The sequence below is a fragment of the Oncorhynchus masou genome, chromosome 31 (genome assembly GCF_036934945.1).
Source record: "Oncorhynchus masou masou isolate Uvic2021 chromosome 31, UVic_Omas_1.1, whole genome shotgun sequence".
Lineage (NCBI taxonomy): Eukaryota > Metazoa > Chordata > Actinopteri > Salmoniformes > Salmonidae > Oncorhynchus > Oncorhynchus masou.
In genome coordinates this window covers 11,967,893-11,991,339 of record NC_088242.1, presented here as the reverse complement: position 1 = coordinate 11,991,339, position 23,447 = coordinate 11,967,893, and the positions used below count along the sequence as shown (strand labels likewise).

Sequence of the window (23,447 nt, the reverse complement as noted above, 5' to 3'; positions counted from 1 at the left end):
TGTGTTGTTAAAATCAAATATTACCGTGGCGAAGAGGCGCTGCTCTTCACGTGCAGTCTCCAGACTCCCGCCAGCAGCTTTTTTTCTTCCTCTTGTTGAAATAAAATATTTTCTGTTGCTTTCACACGTTTAAATGCATAGGCCCTATGTGGTAAATCTATATTTCATCTAATACTACAATAATTGCTAGCGTTTCTTCATTCCATTGCCTTACTGTATATTGCAACACCTAGACATTTCTGTTTCCTGTTTGATAGGCCTACGATACATTTTCATTTTATAGCCAACCATTTCTTACCCTGCTCTGAGTGGGTGTGATGTTTATAGTGCACATGAACATTCGCAAGACTCATGAGGTAGAAGTTATGTTTATTTAATTCAATATATAGTTTAATTTGTTCATGTTTCCCGGGTTATGTCAGAGTTGCGTGTGTCTGTCCAATGTCTGTCATTTTTGTTGCGCCTTAGTGCGCATAGAAATAGGCGACGTCGCCTGCGTTCCACGCTTTGGAGTTGGAACATTGTATAAGATAAAATGATTGTTCCATGTATGCATGGTGTTGGTATATCATTAATATTCATTATGTCTAATTAAGACCAATGTCGCAATGGATGTGGAAATTTCCTTTAACGTTTTAGAACCATTTTATTGGTTATAATTGCCAATTGGGTAATTGTATGGTCCTGGGGGCCAAGTACTTATTATGTAGGCCTACCTGTTTGTGCTCCTGTTAGACAAATTCTATTTGTGGAGTTGAAAAACAAGTTTTAATGACTCCAACCTATGTCTATGTAAACATCTGACTTCAACTGTATATATATATTTTTTTTTACTTGGCTTGCGACTTGAAAACTTGTGACTCGACTTGCTCTTAGAATGCACGAATTTGACTCGAGTCTTGACCCGTTCTACCTTGGACCCGACTTGAGACTTACTTGTGACTCAAATAATAGTGACTTGGTCTGGCAATAAGTCCAACTCTGGCAATAAGTCCAACTTCTAACAGCTTGGATTAGTTTAGAAAAATATATGTTATTTGTCTTTGTCTAAAAAAAAAATTCAAAAGGCACTCGCATGTCTGAGCTATCTTTTTTGCAGGTGCATGGTAACAGTTGAATAAGATGAGAAAAAAGCAGGAACCCGCACACTGCCCTTGATTGTATCACTGCTCTTTAAGAAGCTTTATGTATCGGCGTCACGGCCTTCGTCAGGGCTTTTGAGGCTGTTACGTAAAGCTTATTAAAGAGCAGTGATACTATCAAGAGTGTGTGTGCGTGGGTGTTTGGGCTGTGCCCACCTTGATGCCACCCCAGCCCTGGTTGGCCAGGAAGTCAACCGGAGAGCCCAGGCCAGCTTTGTACGGGAACCTCAGGAGGAAGTCCAGCTCAGTAGGGTTGATCTCCTTCTTCATCAGCAAGATCTACTCACACACACAAATAAATAGTATTCTCATCCACCAAGCAGAAATGTTCTACGTAAGTATATGGGCCTATGTGTGTCACCAAATGTCACTTTGATTCTGTAAGTTCCTATTTTGTCAAAAGTCATTCCGTCTGCGTCCCAAACGCTACCCTATTCCCTATTTAGTGCTCTACTTTTGACCAGGGCTCATAGGGCACCCTATTCACTAGTCTGTCTGGTGTGTTTTCTGACCTGGAATGCGACCTGAGCGATGAAGGTAAGCTTGTCCCTTTCAAACAGGCTGCGGTTGGTGTACATGAACACAGAGTAGGTGATCTGGTCTATCAGGTTGTTCACTCTGTGTTTCACCTCGTCCGCCGGCTCTGTAAGCATGATGGCCACCTCAAACACAACACTGAAAGCCTACACACACAGACAGACACACACACACAAAACCAAGTTTTCATCAAATATTAGTTCTGAGGTTGATAATAAAGTATTGAGAGTGTGATTCTAAAGTCCTGTGGAGTGTTACCTTGAGGGAGAACTGGTAGATGGGGTTGATTTTGTTCAGGTCGTTGAGGATAAAGTAGAGCAGGGCAGCTCGTATTGATGCAGGTCTGTAGTTCTCTCTGGCCTCGTTGATCTTAACCTCTGTTATCTTCGCTTCGCGCACCTGAAGGCCACAAACCCAAACATTCTCCACTCACCTTCACACCATAATAGACCATCATTAGAGAAAGTGTGTTTGTGTGTGTGTGTACCTTCTCCTCGATCTCGGTGGCGGTTGCCTTGGTGATTTCCAGGTTCTCTACGAGGGCGGTGTCTCCCAAAAAGTTTCCGGAGGCAGCCGAGAGGCGAGCCAACAGGGAGTCCTCCAGCTGCTTCAGCACAATCTTAAAGTTGTTTTGCTGCTTGGTCAGCTCAGCCTATATACACATCGCAGAGCAACGGGGACAAGTTAGTCACAGCACCCGGAGTAGAGTAAAGGTGCCCTTAGATGCTGATCTTGGCTCAGTTTTGCATTTTCCCCACTAATGGTTAAAACGGTTGGGGAATGTAGAAGCTGATCCTAGATCAGGTTGTGTGGTTCCCAACACTCCACACCACCTACCGCTCATCCTGAAGAAATCCACTTGAAGACAGGGGAACTGACTTTTTTTTTGTCACAAACCATATCAATTATATTGGATATCATTTTTCATTGCTTGATTTGGCTTGCCCTCTCTACACACACAAAAATAGTTCTACAGTGCCAAATAAGGGTTATTTGGCTTGTAACCATAGCGGATCCCTTTTGGGGTGCTATATAGAACCCATATTTGAAGGTACTATAAAGAACCATGCTCATAAGGTTCTAAAATAAACCTTTATGGTGCAATAAAGAACCCTTTCCTAAACGACAAAGAATCATTAAAAAAAGGTTCTAGCAAAGGGTTATTTACCTTTATAGATAATGGTTCTATAAATAACCTTTCTCGATCTCAAAGGATCTACAAAGAACCTTTTGAAGAACCATACAGTTTTTATTTTGGTTAGCCATATTAAATTGTAAAAATAATTTAGTTCTATTTGTAAGTAAATAGAAGCCGATTCTAGATTTAATTTTGGACTGGAGATTTAATTTTGGACTGGAGATGCTTAATACGAGTCTGGAAGGAGAGTTTACAGTCTAGCCAGACACCTAGGTATTTGTAGTTGTCCACATATTCTCAGTCAGAACCGTCCAGAGTAGTGATGCTAGTCAGGTGGGCGGGTGCGGGCAGCGATCTGTTGAAAAGCATGTATTTAGTTTTACTGGCGTTTAAGAGCAGTTGGAGGCCACGGAAGGAGGGTTGTATGGCATTGAAGCTCATTTGGAGGTTTGTTAACACAGTGTCCAAAGAAGGGCCAGAATGATGTTGTCTGCGTAGAGGTGGATCAAGGAATCACTCGTAGCGAGAGTGACATCATTGATATAAACAGAGAAAAGAGTCTCCCCGAGAATTGAACCCTGTGGTACCCCCATTGAGAGTGCCAGAGGTCCGGACAACAGGCCATCTGATTTGACACACTGAACTCTATCTGAGAAGTAGTTGGTGAACCAGGCGAGGCAGTCACTTGAGAAACCAAGGCTGTTGAGTCTGCCGATAAGAATACGGTGATTGACAGAGTCAAAGCCTTGGCTAGGTCGATGAAGACGGCTGCACAGTACTGTCTTTTATTGATGGCGGTTATGATATCGTTTAGTACCTTGAGCTTGGCTGAGGTGCACCCGTGACCAGCTCAGAAACCGGATTACACAGCAGAGAAGGTATGGTGGGATTTGAAATGGTCAGTGATCTGTTTGTTAACTTGGCTTTGGAAAGGCAGGGCAGGATGGATATAGGTGTGTAACAGTTTGGGTCTAGAGTGTCACAATCTTTGAAGAGGGGGATGACCGCGGCAGCTTTCTAATCTTTCGGAATCTCGAACGATACGAAAAAAAGGTTGAACAGGCTAGTAATAGGGGTCACAACAATGGCGGCGGATAATTTTAGAAAGAGAGGATCCAGATTGTCTAGCCCAGCTGATTTGTACGGTTCCAGATTTTGTAGCTCTTTCAGAACATCTGCTATCTGGATTTGGGTGAAGGAGAAGCTAAGGCCATACAAATTTGAATTGATGTATAACAGATGCCCCACTTAACAATAGACCAAACAAATATACAAATAAATGTTTTACATAGATTCATTTTAAACTATTCCTTTTGACGAATGGACTGATTCGCTTCGTCACTGTTGTGGTTAGGATTCAGTTCAATCATGGTGAATAGAATCGTGGGAATCAAGTATGTGAATTGTAAACAGTAAAATAAAAAATGTAGTAGCCTTCCTTATGGATCATATTGTTGCAAAATTAGATTTGCAGATACATTACATGACCAAAAGTACGTGGACACGTGCTCATTGAACATATCATTCCAAAATCATGGGTTTTATGGAGTTGGTCCTCCCTTTGCTGCTATAACAGCCTCCCTTCTGTGAAGACTTTCCACTAGATGTTGGAACATTGCTGCGAGGGACTTGATTCCATTCAGCCACAAGAGCGTTAGTGAGGTTGTACACTGATGTTAGGCGATTAGGCCTGGCTCACAGTCGGCGTTCCAATTCATCACAAAGGTGTTCATTGGTGTTGAAGTCAGGGCTCTGTGCAGGCCAGTCAAGTTCTTCCACACCGATCTCGAAAAAACATTTCTGTATGGACTTCGCTTTGTGCACAGGGGCATTGTCATTCTGAAATAGGAAAGGGCCTTCCCCAAACTGTTGCCACAATGTTAGAAGCTGTAGTTTATGCTTTCAGTACTAGATTAATTCTCTGACCCTTTGATTGGGTGGACAATATGTCAGTTCATGCTGCAAAAGCTCTAATAGGTTGGAGAATGTCCTCCAGAAGTCATAATTGCTGTGTAAGTCTATGGGAGGGAGTGAGAACCATGTAGGCAGTATACCATATTTTATGATATACCGGTATTGATGCATGGACCGGTTTGGATTTTTACTTTACCTTCTATACCGTTATTTTAATATTTGGTTGTTAAATGTGATACGCTATGTGTAATGTCAATGTTTATAGTTTACTTCGCTACTTCAGTCATCTCTCTTAGCGCCACTTTCCACACAGACCTAGCCACGCCCCCTGTCACTCAAGGAGCGCATTTGATGTTCCTCGACCACGAGACACCTTTAGTCTGCATGGTCAATGCAGCACATGCAAAAATGTTGATAACAATGCTGTTTTTTTTTTATAAATCCACTAGTGTTCTACAATGACACTATTAGCTTGTGTTTCTTACATCAGCAAACAGCTAGTTCGTCTTTTCTTAGCAAGTTGTCCTAAATCTTGTGAGATGATAATTGTTAGTCGCTAATGCTAATAGCTAGCTAACTAATAAATGTACTGAGTAAGAGCAAATGTAGCTAGCTAATACAGCCTGATAATACTAGTGATGGTGTAGACCTAAATCGGCATGTGGTTTATGCAACAGTATCTTCTAAATCAAAGAGGAATATCCAAAGCAAGAATATGTTAGCTACATGAAGTAACTAAGAGAAAACATGCAATGTAGCCAAAGCTTATAGGGTCCCCTGGGAAACACTTTATTTCCTACCCTGTCACAATAACCTCCCTGGCATTTTAATTCATTGTCATCTCAAACAACACTACTAAAAGTGCTCACTATTATATCCTAACTAGTGAATTAGAATAGTCATTCTATTTCCATGATTCCAACAGTTTTTCTTGAAATCGCAAGTCAAATCGCAATTGCAACATTTGGTTAAAAATATGTACCAGATTATTTGTCCATGTAGTGCAGCCCTATGTGGCAGTGTGGAAATTATCTCAATTGAACAGTGGTGTAAAATATTTAAGTAAAAATACATTCAAGTACTACTTAAGTAAAAAATACTTGCAAGTACTACTACTTAAGTATTTATTTTTTTGCTATCTGTACTTTTTTTGTTTGTTTTTTGACTACTTTTACTTCACTACATTCCTAAAGAAAATACTGTACTTTTTACTCCATACATTTTCCCTGATACCTAAAAGTACTCGTTACATTTTGAATGCTTATCAGGACAGAAAAATGGTTCAATTCACTCACTTGTCAAGAGAATATCCCTGGTCATCTACTGCCTCTGATCTGGAGGACTCATTAAACACAAATGCTTTGTTTGTAAATTATGTCTGAGTGTTGGAGTGTGCCCCTGGCTATCTGTAAATGAAAAAAAAAAAACTAGAAAATGGTGCCATCTGGTTTGCTTAATATAAGGAATTTAAAATTATTTATACTTTTACTTTCGATACTTAAGTACATTTGATCAATTACGTTTACTTTTGATACTTAAGTATATTTAAAATCAAATACTTTTAGACTTATACTCAAGTAGAATTTTACTGGGTGACTTTCACTTTTACCATTTTCTATTAACGTATCTTTACTTTTACTCAAGTATGTCAATTGGGTACTTTTTCCACCACTGCAACTGAGTGCAGGAAATGCAGAAGTGCTGAAACTTGTTTTGGTTGAAGTTTAATTGAACAGTATAAAACAATAAGATTGGAGAAAGGCTCATTGAAATCACTTAGAATGTATGTGTTGCCACCCTAGTGTTAACGGTGTGAAATGGCTAGCTAGTTAGTGGGGTGCGCGCTAATAGCGTTTCAATCGGTGACATCACTTGCTCTGAGACCTTGAAGTAGCCTACCTTACTCTCTGTGCTCTCTCATCTGGCAACAGCAGACTTACAGTGGCACATGCACACACAGAGTTGTAGGCTACATGTGGGAGCTCTTTAGCATCTTGAAAATGTGCCTTGGTAGGAGTAAGCTATGATTTGATGTTAATTTCTTTTCCCAGATTTTGTCTTGGTAGCAACAATTAAGCAGCTGTACAACATAGAGGAAACACTGTATTCATCTCCGGTCACATTTTTTAAGACCATTGAAAACTGAATTTAAGACAAGACGGCCCAAGTCCATAACAAACCGTTTTGAGGACAGCCGTTTTAACAAACCCCTCAGAGTTTTCTGTCTGTTGCTGTTCTTGTTAAGTTGGATTTGGCCTGCTCAAAGTGCGCTTCGAAGTTAGACCGAAAGAGCTCACCACCCAGCATGGCCTCCGCCATAGCCTACAGTTCTTCATTCTTCTCCCCACCACCAGAGAGAAGACAGGGAGCAAAACATAATTTACCTAACTCTAGGCTGCTATAAATATTTATTTGGTTTGTCATTCTATCATTTTTAATGGAATTTTATTTAAAATATTTGATTTGGAATTTATCAATATACTTTTCCAGAAATAGTTTTGCCACCTCTAAGTATTCTCAAATTGGAAAAAGTAAGGGAGCGCCACTCCCCCACGCTCTACACCCCTGTCTACAGGTGTAGACAACTAAAAGACTTTGTGATTAGATGTTCCCGACCATGTCCGAAAGTAGTCAGACAGGCATTGTGACATATCTTAGGCTGCGTTTATACAGGCAGCCAAATTTGAATTTTTTTTCCACTAATTGGTCTTTTGACCAATCAGATTTGAAAAAGATCTGATGTTAAAAGATCTGATGTGATTGGTCAAAAGACCAATTAGTGTAAAAAAATATCAGAATTGGGCTGCTCGTATAAACGCAAGCTTACAAGAGTAGAAGAATACCTGTCAAATAATTTGCATACAGGGAGGATATCTGGTCACAATGTGGACACAGTGGACGCATAAGAGACATTTTACTACCATGTGTAGATGCAACAGCTACAATCAGAATGTAATCAGATCAGAACAAAGAACGCATGCTAGCTCTAGGTATAAAAACGGCTTCTGTCACCTTGAGCTCTTCCAGGTCTGGCCGTTCCTTAGCGACCACAGCGGCTAGCAGCTGGTCCTCCAGCCCGTCTCTGGTAACCAGGAAGTTGATGAGCGTACACTGAGCCTGCATCTCAGGCTTGTAGTGAGGGTTGAAGTACTTAGTGTGCAGGATGAGACGGAAGCTAGGGCTGTACTCTACCTCCTTGTCTCCTATCCGGATGTACCTGCCAGACAGAATGCATGAGAGAGACTGAAGGACAATTTTGTTTTTATTGGATGGCAAAGAAATATAATACATTTTAGGTGTGGCCCTCCGGACCTCAGTGAAGACCGAATGTGGTCCTCAAGGAAAATTAGTTTGACATCCCTGCCCTATGTGGAGTCATTGTGTGTGTCCGAAATGGCACTGTATTCCCTAAGCAGTGGACTACTTTTGACTGGTCAAAATAATATATATCGCATTAGTACCAGGTCAAAAGTAGTGCACTAAATAGGGAATATGGGATGCAGACATTGTGAGGAGTCATAGTGGCCCAGGGAGGGGTGTCAGAGGGCTGTAAGTGGTATATAGAGGTGATGATGACTTACTTGCCCTTCTTGATGGTGTTCCTGCCCAGTAAAGGATCCAGGACGGGTTCTACATTCTCACTGATGTTCTCTAACAGCAGAGTGTCTCCGTTAGACACAGCGCTCTCGATGCTGTCCAGGTACCTGCGCGCGCGCACACACACACACACACACACACACACACACACACACACACACACACACACACACACACACACACACACACACACACACAGGATAGGTAGTATATCAATGCCTGGTCAACAAGACAGCACACTGGCTAATCTATCAGGACTGTGTGTGAGAAGGACTGACCCTTTCTGTCCCAGCCGGATGACTTTAAGGTTGTCTCCGTATTTCCTTTTGATCCACTTGATTCCCTGGAGCTGGGCATCCACGATGAGTGGCCAGCGTTCCGTGTTGCACAGGATGGTGGCGTTCTCAATGGACATGCGGTCACTAGGCAAGCCCTGGTTGCTCCAGGCAGCGATGTCTGCGTCATCTGTCAGCAACATCAGGGGGTCCAGCCCCTCTGTGATCGGGATGGGGACCTGGGAGAGGGAGGGTTGTAACAGGAGATTACTACAGTATACTACATCTGCATCACTTTGCTGGTTAGCAAATGTTTAATTGATAACACACTCATTCATGCAAGTCAATCTCCTTTCAGGTGATTAAGTCATCTTGAACTAATTTATCATTCTATTCATTCAGTGACCCGGGTCTGACTGTGATGTTTCCGTTACTGACGTATGGTTTGTGTGCTGAGCCAGGAGTGTGTGGTGTACCTTGAGCTCTCTGAGGTAGTGTTAGGAGTGTGTGGTGTACCTTGAGCTCTCTAAGGTAGTGTTAGGAGTGTGTGGTGTACCTTGAGCTCTCTGAGGTAGTGTTAGGAGTGTGTGGTGTACCTTGAACTCTCTGAGGTAGTGTTAGGAGTATGTGGTGTGTGGTGTACCTTGAGCTCTCTGAGGTAGTGTTAGGAGTGTGTGGTGTACCTTGAACTCTCTGAGGTAGTGTTAGGAGTGTGTGGTGTACCTTGAGCTCTCTGAGGTAGTGTTAGGAGTGTGTGGTGTACTTTGAGCTCTCTGAGGTAGTGTTAGGAGTGTGTGTTGTGTGGTGTACCTTGAGTTCTCTGAGGTAGTGTTAGGAGTGTGTGGTGTACCTTGAGCTCTCTGAGGTAGTGTTAGGAGTGTGTGGTGTACCTTGAGCTCTCTGAGGTAGTGTTAGGAGTGTGTGGTGTACCTTGAGCTCTTTGAGGTAGTGTTAGGAGTGTGTGGTGTACCTTGAGCTCTCTGAGGTAGTGTTAGGAGTGTGTGGTGTACCTTGAGCTCTTTGAGGTAGGGCAGCCAGTACTTGTCCATGAGTTCAATGCGGTACTTCTTGGTGAAGTAGCCCACGTAGGAGACGAAGGCAGAGATGAGCATGACGTCACCACTCAGAGTCTTCTCCTGGATCTTAAACTGGGCCACCGACTCTGACCAACGCACCTTCTCTGAGGCCAGACCTCCTACCAGCCTGCCAGAGAGAGAAACACAGTCACACCACGTGTCAATATGACAGTTATCAAAGATGGTAGACTAAATCTTATTAAATCAAAGATATCATTTCAAATTCTAAAAATATTAAAATATCTCTATACTTATACTGAATCAAATGTTCAAAGACACCATTTAAACCAGGAAGGCACAGGCAGTGAGTGTCATCCCATGTCTGTGGTTGTGTTTTGTGGTGCAGTGCTGTACTGTAGCTGCACGTCACCTGTTGGCCAGGGAGATGGTCTGATTGGTGGCGTCTGCTTCCTGTTGACACCTCAGCTTGTCCGATGTGGCCTTCTCAAACTCCGATGTCAGTTTGGCCAGGTTAGCATTCAGTTGCTAAATACAAGACAACAACATCCCTCTTTCATGGATAATAAGACCGGGAGGGTGAGAATAGAAAGACAGCAACAAGGCACATTTCTGTTTCACAATGGAATTATTCTATTCTACACTGTAAGTTTATGTCAACTTGAGTCAAATCAAGGAAACCAGCTGCAATATGATTTCTCGTTCACTCAACTTAATAAGAAAAGTTCTGCTAACATACATTCCTGAGTTGTCTCAACACATTTGTCAAAGTTGAGTAAACTAGAAATCGTATTGCAGCTGGTTGCCTTGATTTTTTAAAGTTGACTCAACTTTTGATTTCTAGTCCTCTCAATTTAACAATGCAAGGATATCATCAGCTAAATTATTTAAGCTCCATGGACCAATGTAGCGAATTCGATGGATAGCCCCGACCTGGTCCAGCGACGGTCAACCCAATATCTTAGCCATTACGCCAAGAGAACTGAAGTTGGATGAACTATAATAAATATTTTTACGTTGCGGGTCTCAGCAAACTAAACTCTATTGTGGGATCAACTCAGCTATTTGTTTTGCAGGATTTCAAATTCAACTCACATTGAGCAAAGATAAAATAAAATACAATTGTATAGTATGGTAGTATGTACATGTAGGTAGAGGTAAATTAACAGAGAGTAGCAGAGGCGGAAATTAAAACTGATAGTCTGCACTCTAACCTTTTAGTCATGGTATCATTTCAAATCCAAAGTGCTGGAGTAAAGAGTCCCCCAAAAAAATGTCACTGTCCCAATACTTTTGAAGCTCACTGTAGATGCACATCTTAAATCAGGTTACAGACCAGTTAACTAGGCCTAAGACCCCTAGATTTAGCGAGTGCAACTATATTAGAAGGCTAGTTAATCGGTTTTGTAACAATTATATTATATTATATTGTATTCTCTCACATTGATCTTGGTCTTGATGATGGAGAGTTTGTCCAAGGCAGCGGCTAGCTCAGCATTGGCCTGGGCCAGAGTCTGGCGTTTGGGCTCCACATCACAGTACACCTCGTAGAACATCACAATGTTGATGCACCACGAACACAGACCTGCAGCAGCAAGTGACTTAGAGCGGATGTATTCTGGCTCGAATGTGGGGTCGTTCTTAAACGGTCTGCACAGGGAATAAAAAGAAGATACACACAAAATCTATCATCAACAAGATATAAAAGAAAATAAGGGGAAAAGGGACTCAAATCTTCAGAGAAATAAGGATTTCCTGATGAATCAGCTAAAGTGTTTGGATGTCAGCTAGGTTTGTGTTTCTCACTGGAAGGCCTTAATGCAGGTGTCAGGGATGTTCTCCTTGTTGTAGTTGATCAGGGAGTCCAGGAAGGCGTCCACCTTAGCCATGACGTTCTTGGCAGCCTTCCAGCTCTTGTCTTTAGGCACCTTCCCTCCGGGGGCCATCAGGATCATCACAGCACCCATCACGTTCACCACCGCCTCCGGAGGTGAGCCAAACGACTTCAACTCTGTCAGGTTGTTCTGCAGTACAGGGGGAACAGAGAGGTTATACGACACACAGAGTCACTTAACTCACTGAAGAACACATACATACACTCTTCAGCATTTTCGGGTCACTGCAGTAGTTTCAATGCTGGATTCCTACTAATCTTGTTAACTATCCTAGAATGTGTTGAAAGCTCTATACATACTTACACACACGTTATGTTCTATCATCGTGGGGCCCTAAAATTAATTTCCATTCAAATTCCCTAAACTTAACTATAACCACTAACTCTTTACCCAAACTCTAATTCTAACCCAAACCCCTAAACTTAAAATAGCCTTTGTCCTCATGGGGACGTGGGAAATGGCCCCTCCGGGAGAATTTTCCTTGTTTTATCCTTGTGGGGACATTTGGGGATTTTAGAAACCAACCCCCCCACACACACACATCCAGACCTTGTTGAGAGTGTTGAGAGCCTCCTGGGCAGCCAACAGGGCAGGTTCTGCTTTGGCCAAGTCCTCTTCACACGACCTCTGTTTCTCTCCCACATTCTTGGCGATTACTTGCACTTTGAGCTCCTCATCGTTGGCTATGACCTTCTCCTTGGACACTTTCTCTGTTTCCACACCGACCACCTCGATGAGCTTGTCAGCATCCTCATTCTTCTGTTTGAGCTCCACCTCCTGCACGGCCAGCTTGGCCTTCAGATCATCCACCTGGTGGAGGGAACACACACATCAGAAACAGAACACAACTACACACACATCAGAGACAGAAGACAACGCTGTGCAACACTTCTGCAGGTTGTTCATCATTGGTGTAAAGGAGAATATGTTCTTAGTCAACTTCATTGGTAAATTCAAGTTTGGTGGGTTATAAATGTATTAATGCCTAATACAGTAATGACTAGTGGTGGGCACCAATATCGATAATTCGATGATATCGATTTCGTTTGATATCGATATGACGCATGATATCGTTTAATACTTATTTTACCCGCTTTCTACACTCTTTTGTAAAAATAAATAAACGCACCAGCATTTCCTGCCGCACTCGGCGTATGGATAGCAGAGCAAAGACATAGCATGGGTTCACCCATGGTGTCACGTCCTGACCTTAGTTCCTTTTTTATGTCTCTGTTTTAGTTTGGTCAGGGCGTGAGTTGGGGTGGGCATTCTATGTTTTGTAGTCTAGGTTTTGTATTTCTATGTGTTTGGCCTGGTATGGTTCCCAATCTGATCCAGGTTACCACGCTGCTTGGTCCTTTTTTGGTGGGTAGTTGTTTTCTGTCTCTGTCTCTGTTCCAGACAGGACTGTTTCGTTTGTTCCGTTTTGTCCTAGTGTTCAGTGTAATTAAAAGATCATGAACACATACCACACTGCACCTTGGTCCTCTCCTTCCACCAACGACAACCGTTACAGAACTACCCACCAAAAAAGGACCAAGCAGCTTGGTAACCTGGAGCAGAGGGTTCTGGACTCCTGGACTTGGGAGGAGATTTTGGACAGTAAGGGACCCTGGGCACAGGCTGGGGAATATCGGCGCCCCAGGGAAGAGCTGGAGGCAGCTAAAGCCGAGCGGCGGCGATATGAGGAGTTAGCACGGCAGCGCAACAGGGACGAGAGGCAGCCCCAAAAATGTATTGGGGGGAGCACACGGGGACTGTGGCTAAGTCAGGTAGGAGACCTGAGCCAACTCCCCGTGCTTACCGTGGCGAGAGGTTGACGGGGCAGGCACCGTGTTATGCCATGAGGCGCACGGTGTCCCCAGTGCGCAGGCATAGAGTGGGCATCGAGCCAGGAATAATGAAGCCGGCTCCGCGCATCTGGTCTCCAGTGCGTCTCCTCGGCCCGGGTTATATGGCACCAGCCCTACGCATGGTGTCCCCGGTTTGCCAGCACAGGCCAGTGCGGTCTGTTCCACCCCGCCGCACTTGCCGGGCTACAGGGAGTATCCAGCCAGGACAGGTTGTGCAGGCTCGGTGCTCGAGACCTCCAGTGAGCCTCCATGGTCCGGTCCATCCAGTGCCTCCTCCACGCACTAGGCCTCCTGCGTCAGCCCCACGCACCAGGCTGGGTGCGCCCTTCACACCGGCGCTGCCAGAGTCGCCCTTCACTCCGGCGCTGCCAGTCTCCCGTCTATTCGGGGCCCGCTGAAAGGGTCCCCAGTCCGGGGTCGGTGGCGAGGGTCGCCGCTCCAAAGGCGCCACCTAAGTGGGCCCAGACTAAAGTGGAGTGGGGTCCACGTCCCGCGCCAGAGCCGCCACCGCGGACAGATGCCCACCCAGACCCTCCCCTCTGGGTTTAGGTTTTGCGTACGGAATCCGCACCTTTGGGGGGGTACTGTCACGTCCTGACCTTAGTTCCTTTTTTATGTCTCTATTTTAGTTTGGACAGGGCGTGAGTTGGGGTGGGCATTCTATGTTTTGTAGTCTAGGTTTTGTATTTCTATGTGTTTCGCCTGGTATGGTTCCCAATCAGAAGCAGCTGACAATCGTACTTAGGTAGCCTGTTCCCACCTGTGTTTGTGGGTAGTTGTTTTCTGTCTCTGTGTCTCTACCAGACAGGACTGTTTCGTGTTGTGTTTCAGTGTTCAGTTATTGAATAAATTTAACATGGACACTTACCACGCTGCGTATTGGTCCGAATCTTCTTATTCCTCATCAGAAGAGGAAGACAATCGTTACACATGGGACTAGCTTGCTAACTCTAATCAAACAAAAATGTTGTCAAAACTTGCAAGATAATCCTTATGGCCACAATGTATTTCATGTTTCATCCATCCATTTATTTGTTTCTTCACGAGTCAACCACCCTCACCTTATAGCAAACAATGGTGATGGAACAAAGTATAAGGCAACAGACAACTGCTGGTGGAAAACTTTCTCACATTGTAAGAAAGCGAATAGTTGCTGTGCCATACATGTGTTCTTTACAATCTTTAGTTAATACTTGTGCACACTTCATCTGGTTTTAACAAACATGTTTGCAGTTAGGCAACTGGCTATTTTTGCTTTAGTCAACGTTGCCTAACCCCACAACCCCAGCTAGTCAGCAAGCCAAGTACAGTGCCTTGCAAAAATATTCACCCCCTTGGCATTTTTCCTAATTTTGTTGCAGTATAACCTATAATTTAAATTGATTTTTATTTGGATTTCATGTAATGGACATACACAAAAGAGTCCAAATTGGTGAAGTGAAATGAAAAAAAGAACTTGTTACAAAAAAAAAAATATTTAAAAAAACAGAAAAGTGGTGCATGCATATGTATTCACCCCCTTTGCTATGAAGCCCCTAAATAAGATCTGGTGCAACCAATTACCTTCAGAAGTCACATAATTAGTTAAATAAGGTCCACCTGTGTGCAATCTAAGTGTCACATTATCTGTCACCTGATCTCAGTATACAGTGCCTTGTGAAAGTATTCGGCCCCCTTGAACTTTGCGACCTTTTGCCACATTTCAGGCTTCAAACATAAATATAAAACTGTATTTTTTTGTGAAGAATCAACAACTAGTGGGACACAATCATGAAGTGGAATGACATTTATTGGATATTTCAAACTTTTTTAACAAATCAAAAACTGAAAAATTGGGCGTGCAAAATTATTCAGCCCCTTTACTTTCAGTGCAGCAAACTCTCTCCAGAAGTTCAGTGAGGATCTCTGAATGATCCAATGTTGACCTAAATGACTAATGATGATAAATACAATCCACCTGTGTGTAATCAAGTCTCCGTATAAATGCACCTGCACTGTGATAGTCTCAGAGGTCCGTTAAAAGCGCAGAGAGCATCATGAAGTACAAGGAACACACCAGGCAGGTCCGAGATACTGTTGTGAAGAAGTTTAAAGCCAGATTTGGATACAAAAAGATTTCCCAAGCTTTAAACATCCCAAGGAGCACTGTGCAAGCGATAATATTGACATGGAAGGAGTATCAGACCACTGCAAATCTACCAAGACCTGGCCGTCCCTCTAAACTTTCAGCTCATACAAGGAGAAGACTGATCAGAGATGCAGCCAAGAGGCCCATGATCACTCTGGATGAACTGCAGAGATCTACAGCTGAGGTGGGAGACTCTGTCCATAGGACAACAATCAGTCGTATATGGCACAAATCTGGCCTTTATGGAAGAGTGGCAAGAAGAAAGCCATTTCTTAAAGATATCCATAAAAAGTGTTGTTTAAAGTTTGCCACAAGCCACCTGGGAGACACACCAAACATGTGGAAGAAGGTGCTCTGGTCAGATGAAACCAAAATTGAACTTTTTGGCAACAATGCAAAACGTTATGTTTGGTGTAAAAGCAACACAGCTCATCACCCTGAACCACACCCACTGTCAAACATGGTGGTGGCAGCATCATGGTTTGGGCCTGCTTTTCTTCAGCAGGGACAGGGAAGATGGTTAAAATTGATGGGAAGATGGATGGAGCCAAATACAGGACCATTCTGGAAAAAAACCTGATGGAGTCTGCAAAAGACCTGAGACTGGGACGGAGATTTGTCTTCCAACAAGACAATGATTGAAAACATAAAGCAAATTCTACAATGGAATGGTTCAAAAATAAACATATCCAGGTGTTAGAATGGCCAAGTCAAAGTCCAGACCTGAATCCAATCGAGAATCTGTGGAAAGAACTGAAAACTGCTGTTCACAAATGCTCTCCATCCAACCTCACTGAGCTCGAGCTGTTTTGCAAGGAGGAATGGGGAAAAAAATCTCTCGATGTGCAAAACTGATAGAGACATACCCCAAGCGACTTACAGCTGTAATCGCTACAAAGTATTAACTTAAGGGGGCTGAATAATTTTGCACGCCCAATTTTTCAGTTTTTGATTTGTTAAAAAAGTTTGAAATATCCAATAAATGTCGTTCCACTTCATGATTGTGTCCCACTTGTTGTTGATTCTTCACAAAAAAATACAGTTTTATATCTTTATGTTTGAAGCCTGAAATGTGGCAAAAGGTCGCAAAGTTCAAGGGGGGCGAATACTTTCGCAAGGCACTGTATATACACCTGTTCTGAAAGGCCCCAGAGTCTGCAACACCACTAAGCAAGGGGAACTACCAAGCAAGTGGCACTATGAAGACCAAGGAGCTCTCCAAACGGTCAGGGACAAAGTTGTGGAGAAGTACAGATCAGGGTTGGGTTATAAAAAATATCTGAAACTTTGAACATCCCACGGAGCAGCACCATTAAATTCATTATTCAATGGAATTAATCAGAGGCAACAAAAAGACAAAAGATAACCCTGAAGAAAAGCTGCACAGTGGAAAAAGAAAAGCTGCAAAGCTCCACAGTGGAAATTGGAGTATCTATCCATAGGACCACTTTAAGCCGTACACTCCACAGAGCTGGGCTTTACGGAAGAGTGTCCAGAAATAAATAAGCAAACATGTTTGGTGTTCATCAAAAGGCATGTGGGAGACTCCCCAAACATATGGAAGAAAGTACTCTGGTCAGATGAAACTAAAATGTAGCTTTTTGGCCATCAAGGAAAACGCTATGTGTGGCGGAAACCCAACAATTCACATCACCCCGAGAACACCATCCTCACAGTAAAGCATGTTGGTAGCAGCATCGTGCTGTGGGGATGATTTTCATTGGCAGGGGCTGGGAAACTGGTCACAATTGAAGGAATGATGGATGGCTTTAAATACAGGGAAATTCTTGAGGGAAACCTGTTTCAGACTTCCAGAGATTAGAGACTGGTTCACCTTCCAGCAGGACAATGACCCTAAGCATACTGCTAAAGCAACACTTGAGTGGTTTAAGGGGAAACATTTAAATGTCTTGGAAAGGCCTAGTCAAAGCCCAGACCTCAATCCAATTGAGAATCTATGGAATGACTTAAAGATTGCACCAGCAGAACCCATCCAACTTGAAGGAGCTGGAGCAGTTTTACCTTGAAGAATGGACAAAAATCCCAGTGGCTAGATGTGCTAAGTTTATAGAGACATAACCCAAGGGACTTGCAGCTGTAATTACTGCAAAACGTGGCTCTACAAAGTATTGACTTTGGGGGGGTGAATAGTTATGCACGCTCAAGTTTTCTGTTTTTCTGTCCTATTTCTTGTTTATTTCACAATAATGGTATTTGAATGTTTGGTTTGTTAAATGTGATACGCCGTGTGTAACGTCCATTTGTATAGTTTACTCTGCTACTTGAATCATCCCTCTCCGCTCTCTCTCTCCATGCCGCTTTCAACACCATACCTAGTTCCAACCCCTGTCACTCAAGAAGGGCATTTGTTGTTGCTTGACCACGAGACACTTTCGTTTAGTCTGCATGGTCAATGCAGCACATGCAACAATGTTGATGACAACAATGTTATTTCCACTTTGATCTTAATATAAATCCACAAGCGTTCTATAATTACAATATTAGTTTGTGTTTCTTACATCTGCAAACAGTTTGTATTTTCTTAGCAAGTTAAACTAAATTGTGTTAGCCACTAATGCTAATCGCTAGTTAGCTAGCAGGTACCAGTGCTGGTGGAGGCCTAAATCAAGATGTTGTTTGTGCAACAAAGAGGAATAGGCAAAGCATGAATATCTTGGCTACATGAATAAAGACTTAATGTAGCCAAAGATTATAGGGTCCCCTAGGAAACACTGCACATCACTTTGGTTCTTACCCTGTCACAATAACTCGTCCATGGCATTTTCATTCGTTGTTATGTCAAACAACACTGTATTCAAAGTGCCCACTATTATTTATACTCTAACTATGGAATTAGAATAAACATTCTATTTCCATGATTCCAAACATTCACCCAAGTGTTTTGATCTAAATCGCAATTGCAACATTTGGTTAAAAATAAGGCCTTTTTCCCCCATATCGTGGCAGTGTGGAAATTATCTCAAATGAGTGCAGGAAATGCAGGAAATGATTTTAGGTTGAATTGAACTGTATAAAACAATCAGAATGGAGAAAGACCCATTGAAATAATTTAGAATATATGTGTTGCCACCCAAGGGTGACACACTACTCATAAAGCAAATGTAGAACTTTTATAAATCAAAAACATAAAATACCGTCATACCATCAAAAATGTGAAAAATACCATGATATGATATTTTGGCCATATCGCCCAGCCCTAAACGAGCATGAGGGAGGGGACACACATTGCGGATATGGAACACAACAAGTTTGTGGGACAAAAACGAGCAAGGCACACCTAAAAGGTATAAAATCAAGACTACAACAGTGATGACACAATCACCTAATCTTTCTCTCTGCAGATTCTCAAAAAAACAATACAAAGACATGTCTACAAAAATCCCCTGCCAAGGGCTAATATTGACAAAACTTATGTCAAAGAGATGAGGAAGGGGGTTTTGGTAGTGGTAGGTTGTGCTTAGAGACAGTAAAAGTATTGTTGTGTATGAGAACGATTGAAATGTGAAATGTATCCTCAATCTCCCATACACAACAATACAGTTGAAGTCGGAAGTTTACATACACCTTAGCCAAATACATTTAAACTCAGTTTTTCATAATTCCAGACATTTAATCCTAGTAAAAAATTCCCTGTCTTAGGTCAAGTAGGATCACCACATTATTTTAAGAATGTGAAATGTCAGAATAATAGTAGAGAGAATTATTTATTTCAACTTTTATTTCTTTAGTCACATTCCCAGTGGTCAGAAGTTTACATACACCCAATTAGTATTTGGTAGCATTGCCTTTAAATTAATTAACTTGGGTCAAACCTTTCGGGTAACCTTCCACAAGCTTCCCACCATAAGTGTGGTGAATTTTGGCCCATTCCTCCTGACAGAGCTGGTGTAACTGAGTCAGGTTTGAAGGCCTCCTTGCTCGCACACGCCTTTTCAGTTTTGCCCACACATTTTCTATAGGATTGAGGTCAGGGCTTTCTGATGGCCACTCCAATACCTTGACTTAATACCTCTTCCTTAACCCATTTTGCCACAACTTTGGAAGTATGCTTGGGGTTATTGTCCATTTGGAAGACCCATTTGCGACCAAGCTTTAGCTTCCCGACATGATGCTGCCACCCCTGTGCTTCACAGTTGGGATGGTGTCTTCGGCTTGCAAGCCTCCCCCTTTTTCCTCCAAACATAGCGATGGCCATTATGGCCAAATAGTTATATTTTTGTTTCATCAGACTAGAGGACGTTTCTCCAAAAAGTACCATCTTTGTCCCCATGTGCAGTTGCAAACTGTAGTCTGGCTTTTTATGGCGGTTTTGGAGCAGTGGCTTCTTCCTTGCTGAGCGGCCTTTCAAGTTATGTCGATATGGGACTCGTTTTACTGTGGATATAGATACTTTTGTACCTGTTTCCTCCACCATCTTCACAAGGTCCTTTGCTGTTGTTCTGGAATTGATTTATACTTTTCTCTCTTGCTGATTTATTTTGATTTTCCTATGATGTCAAGCAAAGAGGCACCGAGTTTGAAGGTAGGCCTTGAAATACATCCGCAGGTACACCTACAATTGACTCAAATTATGTAAATTAGCATATCAGAAACTTCTAAAGCCATGACGTAATTTTCTGTAATTTTCCAGGCTGTTTAAAGGCACAGCCAACTTAGTGTATGTAAATTTCTGACCCACTGGAATTGTGATACAGTGAATGTTAAGTTAAATAATCTGTCTGTAAATAATTGGAAAAATGACTTGTGTCATGCACAAAGTAGATGTCCTAACCGACTTGCCAAACCTATATTTTGTTAACAAGAAATTTGTGGAGTGGTTGAAAAACAAGATTTAATGACACCAACCTAAGTGTATGTAAACTTCCAACTTCAGCTGTATATACTGTGTAAGAACTGCCCTCATAAGACTTCACACCATCTGTAGCCCCGCAGTCCATTGAGTTGACTTTATTTTATTTTTACAGGGACAGTGCACATTAATCAACGTTTCAGTAAAAGTGCCGGTTTTAGCCAGCCGGCTAATTTTCTTTTCTTTTTTAAATGGTAACACCACAACCATGTCTTTCCAGGAGACATGCAGCACCAGCAAATCTTCTGCAAGAGGTCCAAACAGTTGGTGGTTAAGGTCAACGAGCCCTACACCACTTCTGGCAGAGTCTTATCCAGCTGGTTGTAGACAGGACAAGACCATTTGCCACAAGCACTCAGCTTCCACAGCCCACCATGCCAAACACCATTGCCAGTGTACCGAAGCCGGATAAAAGACCATAAAATAAATGTGTATTTTTTTTCGATCAATCCTCGAAATGTTTCGGCCTTTATGGATTCACTGAAGAAATGTATATACTGTAAGCGGTACAGGGCTCTGTAGCATCAAACAGATGTAAGACATTCAGATTTGTCCAAAGAATGTTTATCAAAATCTAAAATACTGAGAACTGGGTATTCAACAACAATGTCATATGCTAAAAGTAAAATACAAAAAAATACAGTATGAACAGTGTAGTACAGTTCATTGTGTCTATGGGTCTAAGGTGTAGTAAAGTGCAGAGAACTATAGCTACAGAGTGTTACAACAGATAATGTGATTTAACCAAAATATTTTTTCACCATAACTGGGATTTATAGGATTGGCTTTGTTTGGTGTAACACTGAGAATTTTCTACACCAAACAGTACTTATCGTGTAATTCCCAGTAATTGATACCAAAAATCTTTGGTTAAATCACATATGGTATAACAATCTGTAGCTAAGAGAACAGGTGATCAGCAGATTATGGGATAGGTGGTCATGATAAATTGCCATTCCAAAGAAACATACAGTAAGAAAATACAGTTTGATCAGTGTAGTAAAGTTCAGGGAATACTTGTACAGCTGCGGGAGGAGTGTTGTCATGATCAAACTGCCATTCAGCCCCTTTTGAGTAATCTTCTGCTTGAAATCCAGCATAATGTCCAATCCATCGAGAGGGATACAGCTCACATGATACAGTTCTGCTACAATGACACACGCAGGAAAATGAATTCTGTTTCTCTCTAAGAATCCACTCCAGGCACACAGTATTGTGTGTAGGACAAAAAATATATAATAAATCATACTCCATTGAACAGTTTGAACGACAGTTGAAATGTGCCAGTATAACAACATCCACGGTCATAATCATAAGCAATGTTAACCCTCATCAATTATGTTACATAGCTAGCAAGCCAAATAATTTTTGTGATGTTACACAGATGTTACACAGATCTCAGATTGTAAAACCTCTTCTATGTTTAGTCATATTTATGGCTACCTGTAGTTGTTTAGCGAACCTAACTAGCTAGACTAGCTGAGTTCGCAAACAGAAAAATTATGGTTTTCAGCAGATAAACTAAAGTTAGCTAGCTAGCTAGGTGGCTTGCAGGAAAAATTACTTACTTATTAGCTAGCCACCGTATTTGTCATCTGCCCTCTTGGTGCTGGCATCGGCTGTAGTAGGCTGGGCAATAGAACGAGTCAAAATTCACCCAAGACTGAAAAATTACAAAAGAACATTGGCTAAGCTGGAACACTAGCACGAGCTCATTGCAAATTAATGGAATCGAACGTTCGCAGAGCCTGTTTTAACTGGAGTGACGCTTAGAATTCCATTTTACCTAATTGGCGCCAAAAATGTATCCCTTCTTATTTTACCACTCTGTTCTTGGGACGAAACTGAAAAATAACAACTTGTGTAGAAAGTAAACATCCGCACCTCGATGGTGGCAAGTGAGCTTATGTCTGCTTAACGAGGAAGTAGGGGGGAATCAACTTTTGACTATATCTGGACTAGCGATCGATGACAGCAGAGTACGCTGCCCAACCTTATGTAATTAAGAAAAAATACAGTTTACTTAACCAAAGTTAGTTCACTACATCCAAACTACTTTGTGATAAATGATCATATCTAAACCTGAAATGTCATCGACTGCAAATTGCACTCTGGAGTAAGACGTTAAGATAATGTGTATTATAGCCTATTAAAAACAAAGACAATGTTCTAATTGAGAATTAGGCAGGTCTGATGTTGAAAAATAAATCAAATTATTGCCTACTTCACCCATTTTTCTATTTTATTTTTGCAAAGAAAGTAGTGTGTAGGTTCCAGTAGTTAGCTACACCTCTGGCAAAAAAAGTAATTAACTATTGAAAACACTACCAAGATTTGAATATAATTAAACTACCACCATGCTACTGCAAAATGTAGTGAGATTACTAGTTGAACTACATTTCTGATAAAAAATAATAATATTACCATATGCCCCAACTGCTTGCCCTAGTTTTGAAGTAATCACGAAATGCCCTTATTTTCGGGCATTTTTCACCCTGCCAGCTCCTATTAGCTCTATTGAGCACCGTGGCACCAACTCGCCTTCCGAACGTTCTTATTGTTCTACGTCACAATACCTGCTTTGCTACTGTTGGCAATGAGACCTGCCCACGTTGCTGGTAGTTAAAATGTAAACAACAACAAAAAATGACTCATGGAACTCTGAGGCTGTCCCATTGTTTACTATAGGGAAATATAGGTATGTATGTCTATTATTGCCAAATATCTCGCAATGTGTACATTTAGATTTCTTCAAATTGGGACAGTTGTAAATCATGCAGCGCCTTGTGTCACGATCGCTGATTTCAGAGAAACAACAAATGTCGGTACATATAAGTGTCTTATATTGGCTGAAAGCTTAAATTCTTGTTAATATAACTGCACTGTCCAATGTACAGTAGCTATTACTGCGGAAAAATGCCGTGCTATTGTTTGAGTACAGCTCCTAACAACAAAACACGTTTTTCACCGTGATAGGTTTGATAAATTCACCTCTGAAGGTGAAATGTGTACTTACATTCTGAAATCTTGCTTTGATTTATCATCAAAAGGGTCCCAGAGATAA

General features: G+C 41.9%; 1 protein-coding gene across 1 annotated transcript in view; it reads right to left on the bottom strand.

Moving 5' to 3' along the window:
* The window catches only part of LOC135523423 (dynein axonemal heavy chain 17-like), an 89,270-nt gene that overhangs the window by 19,949 nt on the left and 45,874 nt on the right, over positions 1-23,447 (bottom strand). Inside the window, exons 55-66 of the mRNA XM_064950088.1 lie at positions 12,082-12,342; positions 11,444-11,661; positions 11,080-11,287; positions 10,050-10,165; positions 9,614-9,806; positions 8,607-8,842; positions 8,313-8,435; positions 7,744-7,948; positions 2,167-2,331; positions 1,938-2,078; positions 1,655-1,825; positions 1,299-1,421 (exon numbers count right to left, since the gene is read on the bottom strand). Of these exons, the coding sequence (XP_064806160.1) occupies positions 1,299-1,421; positions 1,655-1,825; positions 1,938-2,078; positions 2,167-2,331; positions 7,744-7,948; positions 8,313-8,435; positions 8,607-8,842; positions 9,614-9,806; positions 10,050-10,165; positions 11,080-11,287; positions 11,444-11,661; positions 12,082-12,342 (2,160 nt within the window). The remainder of the gene's footprint in view (positions 1-1,298; positions 1,422-1,654; positions 1,826-1,937; positions 2,079-2,166; positions 2,332-7,743; positions 7,949-8,312; positions 8,436-8,606; positions 8,843-9,613; positions 9,807-10,049; positions 10,166-11,079; positions 11,288-11,443; positions 11,662-12,081; positions 12,343-23,447) is intronic.